This window comes from Aegilops tauschii, chromosome 4 (assembly GCF_002575655.3).
Source record: "Aegilops tauschii subsp. strangulata cultivar AL8/78 chromosome 4, Aet v6.0, whole genome shotgun sequence".
NCBI lineage: Eukaryota > Viridiplantae > Streptophyta > Magnoliopsida > Poales > Poaceae > Aegilops > Aegilops tauschii.
Window position 1 is genome coordinate 402452713 of NC_053038.3, and position 8296 is coordinate 402461008.

General features: G+C 44.8%; 1 protein-coding gene across 1 annotated transcript; it reads left to right on the forward strand.

Moving 5' to 3' along the window:
- The first annotated feature begins 200 nt into the window (after positions 1 to 200).
- Positions 201 to 7092, forward strand: LOC109775690 (uncharacterized). Its single transcript, XM_020334402.4, has 8 exons — positions 201 to 565; positions 1995 to 2309; positions 2573 to 2832; positions 3194 to 3335; positions 3430 to 3801; positions 3896 to 4027; positions 4611 to 4739; positions 4829 to 7092. Exons 1-8 carry the CDS (start codon positions 467 to 469, stop codon positions 6836 to 6838), a joined length of 3459 nt encoding a protein of 1152 aa, XP_020189991.1. The 5' UTR covers positions 201 to 466; the 3' UTR covers positions 6839 to 7092.
- Positions 7093 to 8296: the final 1204 nt, after the last annotated feature.

Here is an 8296-nt window from a genome sequence, read left to right on the forward strand (position 1 = left end):
GACAAAAACACCTCACACCACACCAGATTTCGAACGCCTGTAACAATGGTAAACCACGGCGGCTGTTTTAACCAGCCCGTCTAAAATCCCGAAACCAGTAGAACGGACCCATGAGAGAAAGAGAAATCGAACCGCGCGGCCTAGCCTGACCGTGGCGGTTAAAAAACGTACGACGCCGTCGCGTTCCCTCCCCCCTCTTCCTCCTCATCTTCTTCCTTTTACCCCACCCCACCCCCCGCCCCGCCTCACCTCATCATTCCCCACCTCCCCCCCCCCCCATCTCGCCCTCTCGCCAGCAAAAACCCCGGTGGCGCCACCACCGCGGCCGATCCGCCCCGGCCCCGGCCCCAGCTCCGGCGACGCGCCCGCCCCCTCGCTCTCCGGCCACAGGTGTCGCCGCCGGCGTCGGCGGCGGTAGATCGGGCGCGGAGACGTCGTTGCGTGTTGAGGGCCGCGGGGGGACTTGATGGCGGGGGTCGCGGCGGAGACGGCCGTGGCTTCGGCCTCGGGATCGGGGATCTGGTCGCGGCGGCGGGACGAGATCACGTTCGATCGCCTCCAGAAGGTAACGCTGCGTGGGCGTCGATTCCGTACTGTGCCGTGGTTTCATTTGAGATGTGAGAATTGGGGTTCGGCGGTGTCGTCCCTGCGAATCTGTGACTGAGCTGGCTGCCCCGCGTCTGCCTTGGATTGGCTCGGGTTCGGTGTGTAGTTCACATAAAAGGCACCGTGTCGGGGAAACCGAGGCGTTTTAGTTGGTGATATCAAAAAGGATTCGCGCCCCTTGGCCCCTCCCTACTAAGCTTAGCTTGCTTGGATTTTGATATTTATGTTCCCAGTGAATTATGGTTCTTAGATTCAACAGGATTACCCATGTGCCCCTGACGAGCATATATGTACTAGTACTAGTTACTCTGTGGGCAGCTATATTGCATTGACTTTGAGTTGGTGCATTGCTCTTCGGGACTCTAACCCTTGGAGTAGCATATTTGGTTTGGTATGTTTAAATAGGAAAACAGGATTGGGCCTTATTGATACTTCTCATTATGAGTTTGCTTTGGTATGGGTTGAATTGGAGATTTGGAGTGGTCGGTGATGGAGTCGTCTCGCAAAGGCTCGAGACACTTGATTTAGAACTGGTTTCGAATTCTTCCTCATTCGAGAAGGATATAAAGCAATAATTCTGGCATGTCATAATGCTCGATCAAGTTGGGAAAACAAAATTCTGTCAGAACACTTGAGATGTAAACTATTGGCTCAAAACAGGATAAAAATATGCTTGAAATTTTCACCGAGTTGTGATGAGACTGAGTTCATATCAACTAATCATGCACCTCACTCTCCGATCCCAAGTCTTCATACTTTACATCTTTCACTTCCTTCCATTATAGTAGGATGATAAGCTAGCAAGCACAGCAAGTGGAATTTAGATTGGATATCAAATGGTGATACAGGTAGAATAAATAAGTGTGCTTTGTTTTGTATCTCTGTCGTGGAATATTAATATGCCATGTCATTTATTGTTTTAAATTTGTTTACGTTTCTACAATGACCTTCGATTTTCCGTTACAACTATCCCGAGGCACCTTGACTTTGCCGCACTCTGCCTTGGTTGAAGCTGTAAATGTGCTCAATTTTCCGTTACAACTCTCCCGAGGCACCTTGACTTTGCCGCACTCCGCCTTGGTTGAAGCTGTAAATGTGCTCAATTTTCCGTTACAACTCTCCTGAGGCACCTTGACATTGCTGCACTCCGTGTCTCTGCCTTGGTTGGAGCTGTACATGTGCTGGTGCTGTACTCTTGTGTAAAATCATGATTGATTTCTATTCCATAATAGAGTTTTCTTGTCCCCTCATTTGGAGTATCCACTTTCCTATGTAATGGAAATAAAACTAGAATGTGTTTTTTAAGTGGTATCATATTTTTATCTTGGAAAATGAAGTTATGTGAGTTTCAAGATAACTTTTATGACTGTGGATTGAACTTGTTTCAGTTCTGGAATGACTTGCCACCGCAAGCACGGCGGGAGCTTCTAAAATTGGATAAGCAAACCCTCATTGAACAAGCTCGCAAGAATTTCTACTGTTCAAGGTGCAATGGGTTGCTTCTGGAAAATTTCAAGTCGCTGCAGCAAGAAGTTTCAGATATTGATTGTCTGAGCTCAAGTGGTGAATCAAAGATTAGGCAGCAAAATGGATCTCAGGATCCATCTGTTCACCCTTGGGGAGGTCTTGCAACAACAAAGGATGGCATCCTTACGCTTATTGACTGCTTTATGAAAGCTAACTCGCTACGGGTGCTCCAGAATGTAAGTGTAAACAATTGTGGCATAACTTGTGGTTCATATTTTATTTTGTTCTCTGCATCGGTGAACTAAGATTGATAACTACTTTGATATGTTCGTATACTGAATTAGTGATCCTTTATTTGTCTGAACTAATCGCTCTTTGCTATATCTGAAGCAATCTCAAATCATGCATGTGGCTGTGGGTTTTACTCACAATATTTAATTCTAGATTAGAAATATTTGATCACTCTATTTCCTAATGCACCCGTCATTGGTTTAATCAGGTATTTGACAATGCACGACTAAGAGAAAGGGAACGAGAAATGCTTTATCCTGATGCATGTGGTGGGGGTGGCAGAGGATGGATTAGCCAAGGGATGGCTAGCTATAGCAGGGGGTATGGAACAAGAGAAACATGTGCTCTGCATACAGCCCACCTTTCATGCAATACACTGGTGAATTTCTGGTCAGCATTATGCGACGAAACTAGATCTTCTCTTCTGCGGATGAAGGAGGATGATTTCATTGAAAGACTTATGTTTAGGTGAGCAACTGAGCATAATGGAGAGACTTTTCGTTTCGTGTTCAAGTTAAGAGACATAAAACACTACTTGAACTAGGCATTCAACTTACGGACAAAATAACTGAAACCGAACTCTGCTTATATCCACCACGTGTAAGATGCACTAGAGAACAATCTTAGCAAGTATTTGTAATGTCTTTTTTAGTTCCACTGGATATTGTATAGATATGGTAAGATCCTGACGAGTTTTACTGTCGACCGATGATTCCATTTAAGCCTGCTGGGAGTTGGAGTAAATTTGTCCTAAAATGCTGACATTTGTTGGTATTTTCTGGCAGCTGCTAATAGAAGAGTTAACAGTTTGGAAAATTTTATTTAACAGGTTTGATAGCAAGAGATTTTGCCGAGATTGCCGAAGGAATGTTATCCGTGAATTCAAGGAGCTGAAGGAACTGAAACGCATTCGAAGGGAACCTCGTTGCACCAGTTGGTTCTGTGTTGCGGACTATGCTTTTCAATGCGAGGTCAGGGTGACTCCTCAATGTTGACCATGCATTAAATTGAGTGGCATATGGTTTAGAATTCCTATGAAGTTAATCTGGTTTCTCTTATTTGCAGGTATTTGAGGATTCCGTCATAGTTGATTGGCGCCAATCTATATCAGAGACAGATGGGTCTTATCATCACTTTGAATGGGCTATTGGGACAGATGAAGGACAATCCGATGTTTTTGGCTTTGAAAATGTTGGGATGAAGACCCAAGTCCAAAGAAGTGGGATTGATCTTGACCAATTTGAAGATTATTTCATAACTCTGAGAGCTTGGAAGCTTGATGGCCGCTATACGGAGATGTGTGTAAAAGCACATGCACTGAAGGGCCAATCTTGTGTTCATCACAGGCTGGTGCTGGGAGATGGTTTTGTGACAATTACAAAGGGTGAAAGTATCAGAAGTTTGTTTGAGCATGCTGAAGAGGCTGAGGAAGAGGATGTACGTGACATATCACTTATGGTAGCTTACATCTTTAGCTAAGATACGCTTAATTGAGAGCATTTGTAATACTAACTAATGAAAACATGAGCAGGAGGATGATGCCATGGAAAGGGATGAAAATGATCTTGACGGTGATGGCTCTCATCCGCAGAAGCATGCCAAGAGTCCTGAATTGGCAAGAGAATTTCTCTTGGATGCTGCTGCAGTGATATTCAAAGAACAGGTAATTGATTGTCAAATCGTCTCGAGAGTTATTGGAAGCAGTACCTGTATAATGAATGATTCTGATTGCACAAAGGACAAGAAATATATGTTTACAAATAAATTATGAATAACGTCTACCAAATTAAGGTGTCTTAGCAGTATATTCCAGCTTACTAGTTGATCTTCAGTAAGATACATTATTCCTTGGTTGCAATCTTACAAGGAAACTACAGTAACAGTGTAACACACCAGTTCTTATTATTCCTATGTGATTTGAAGACTTCTAGTGGTGTATGTCATCTGATTTCTTTACCTCAGTATAGAAGTAATAAATGTGTTCTCTTTCTGTTGATGAATGGATTGTTTTTAGGTGATTGATACGTTTTTTTTCTTTTGCTTTATTTTTATCTTACAAAGATTGAAACTTTAGTGGCTACTTGGGTTGATATATTTTTTACCTGCCACATACATAGCTTGTGGACAAGCTCTTTTCCTGCTATACTATTGGTGTGACTGTAGTCCACCAGCAACTATTCAGGATTTGTTGAGAAATTAGACACTCATACTCCAAGCATTAATTGTATACTAAATATTCTTTGCAGGTTGAGAAGGCTTTTAGAGAAGGCGCAGCCCAGCAAAATGCACAAAGTGTCTTTGTGTCTTTGGCACTCAAACTTCTGGAGGAGCGAGTGCATGTAGCATGCAAAGAAATCATTACATTGGAAAAACAGGTATGTGTTGTTTGTGCAAGTGCAAATAAATTTTGGGGAAGGTAGTTTCATTTGTATTTGTGAATATCAATTTTGTGGACTCCTTGCAGAACAAGCTTCTCGAGGAAGAGGAGAAAGAGAAGCGTGAAGAACAAGAGCGTAGGATGAGGAGGAGAACAAAAGAGAGAGAAAAGAAGCACAGGAGAAAAGAGAGGCTGAAAGAGAAGGAAAGGGACAAGGGGAAAAGAGATGAGTTCAAAACATCAGACGACATTTCATCCTCAACTCTAAGCAACTCCTCGACATGTACTAACGACGAATCAGGAAATACTTTTGGCTCCAGAGCAGCTAGTGAAGAGGAAGATAATTCCACAGCTGTGGCTCTGTGCCACGCTGAGATTGAATCTTCATGCATAGAAATTGATGGACAAAACAATATAGACTGCTGCGATACAGTGACCAAATGTCCTCCAGTTAATAGCAGTGAACCTTTCACATCCCAGCAATCAAAACCATCACGAAGAAATCTGAGGTTGAGAAAGGACGTTCCTCAAGACCACTCCTCTTGTTGGTATGATGATGGCCGAGATGAATCTAGAAGTGTTGGCAATCTGCAGTGGCGATCAATGGAAAGGATGAGAAATGGTGATGGAAGTTGTAACTCGGTGTGTAGTACAAATAACAGAACAAGATATAGGCAAGACTACAATTCTTGCAGCTGTGATCATCAGGAAAGTTACAAAACAGAGGACAACTGTTTTTTGCCAACAGCTAGAGCAGGCAGGGAGATGAAGATGGCAAAGAAAACAGGAGTTGATAAGCCTTTAGTGCAGTACCGCCGTGTTGGTAGTACATACGAGAGAAATGCAATTCCAAAACAAGTATGGGAGAGAACGGATACTCGGAAAAAGACTGGCTTAAATGACACAGATAATATGTCAGGATCAGTTGACAATGTTGAGTCACCCAAACCAGTGGAATGTGATACTAGTGGATGTGAAAAGCTTGACACAGGATGTGAACCACTAGGCCAGGCTTCTGAAAGCTCCACTGATGTTTGTAAATCAGAAACAGATCAATCGTATGGACAACGCGAGGAAAATCAATCTGCTTGTTCGGATGGAACTCCTATGACGAATAAACAAATATGCCACTCAACAAATAATGAAGGTTCTAAGCCAGACGAAGAGCTCATGACGAACTCTGCCAGTTCTGATGGCTCATCTTCATGTATGAGCGAGGCAGATAGAGAAAGCAGTTCAAGCAGTGTGACGTCTTTGAGCGCTCATACTCCAGAATCATCATCATCTGACTCAGAGGAATCTTCGGAGAGAGTCAACATCATTACAGAAGCTCCATCAACAAGAACTGCTTCACGTTCTTTATTTGAGACGTGTGCAGGAAATGGTTTCAGAGAATACCACCCAAAAGCCACATGCCCGCCTCACAAAGACAGATTTGGATTCAGTGTACTCCCCTTCCAGAATCAGTCATCGCATCAGCAGAACATGCATGCACCACCTGCATATTCACCGACCACAATTGGGCCACACAGTCACTCGTGTGGTGCTCCAACAAATGGATACTTCCAGTATGGTCAGCCACCCAATTTCTTCTCTGGTCCAGTCGGATTCCGAGTACCTGGGAACGGACCTGCTGATTTCTCGGTGCAGTACAACAATGTACATCGCTACCCAGCTCCTGCTTTTAGTTGTATTCACCCCGAGCAAATTCTCAAGACACCGGCCAGCTTCAGAGTCATGCCTCCGCCTCCCCTTCCCCCTTACCGACATGGAACAGCGCCAACTGGTGGTCATCCTTATGGAGGCTTGAATCCAGACAGGCTTAATTCAATGTTGAAGCTGATGGGCCCGAAGGATGCTCCAGATGGTAACAAATTGCCTGACAAAAGTGCATCCTTCTCGTTGTTCCAATTCAACCTGCCGATAGCTCCGCAAGGCCCACCGTCACCCAAAGATGGTAAGAGTGGAGACTCCGTAGGAAGGATGCCGCCAATTGCTCCGGTTCAAGCGCAGCCATGCTCTAGAGAGCAGACAGATGTGAAGGAGTATAATCTGTTCTCCACCGATCAAAGCGGCTATTTCCCTTTATCCCGTTAAAAGCAACACACATGGGGGACGTGCTCTTCTCATTTTTACTGCCTACAACTGTATACGGTGAGTGATTGTATCAAGCGAACGAAATAAAGGATGTTTTGAGTGGTTTTTCTGTATGCTTACGTGCCTTCAGTTTTGGACTATAGGGCCGGGAACTATATCTTTTATACATTTTTTTCTTATATTTTCCCTTTGTGTGTATGAGAAGATAGTGTATTATGTAGCCTTTTTGATTTATAAACGAGGTAAATTTCCAATTCTCAGTAGTTCCTTTTTCAGAATGCTGATGCTGCCATGTGAATGAGTTGGTTCCTGTGTTCTTCTCTTTAATTTTTTTTCCAGCTGTTTTATCATCGCTTACTTATTATGCACGGGATGAAACTGCTGGCCGAGAACTATCCCGGTGATCACCTGGAACATGCAGCGTTATTAGGGATGTAAATGGGAAAAGTGAACTAAACGGGCCTGCGGTGCTGTTTATTGCGCCATTTACATCCCTAAGCGTTATGCCGGTGACCTTAGAGAAGTCGTTAGATCATCCCTGTGGCTGTGCCACAATTTGTCTTGGGTATCTCATGTGCTCTGTGGCGGCGCAGAAACGTATGCGCTGCTCACACCATGCTAATCTACAGTTATTTAGACAAAAGGTTCTAGATTAGCCCCGCACGAAGCCATCAACCTGGTAGGAATTACAGCACACCAACAGACCACAACGGCCAAACTGATGCGAAGGGGAAAGCTAACGACAACAAAAACCACTACGAGCATCCAAGAGTAGTCAAAACAACGAACAAAGCTTGAATGGTGATGCACTCCACACATTGGCACCAAGGAAGGCCATGGCAGATGCAGCAAAGCATGGCATAACCAATCATCACAGGGGTTTGAAGATCATGGTGTCTAGAACAGGATACCCTATCCCCTTGCCTTGGCTCGAAGGGTGCCGTACCATTGGAGTATAGAGACGCTCACCCAAGAGCAAGAAGGATGCCAACCTCAAAGCCAAAGCAGCCTCAGAGCGACCTCGATCCGGGCACACCTCGCCGACAGCACCAGTGCACCACTGCTGTCCAAGAAAGACCAAGTGGGACTGGAAAGCTTCCAGGAGCAATTGTCGTCGAAGGAGGCAGCAGGGTACCGAGGTGAACGAAGAGCAGCAAGCGAGCAAGGCAACCGACCACAATGGAAAACCGGGAGCCTTCGGCTTCCGCCACGCCACTGCTGCCGCGAAGGGGAACCCTATCCCCTTCCGCCTGCATTGAGGACGCCGCACCACCGGAACTGAGCAACGCGAGCCACCACCGGAGAGCCCCATCCATATACATGCCGACATCTTCTTGCATAAGCACTATGCCGGATGTGAGGATGGAATTGATGAATTAACACAAGCAAAACTGAAGTTGTGGCTCTCTGCAAATCTTGCTTCCAGGAAACGGGAAGAGAGAACGGACATCCCTACTA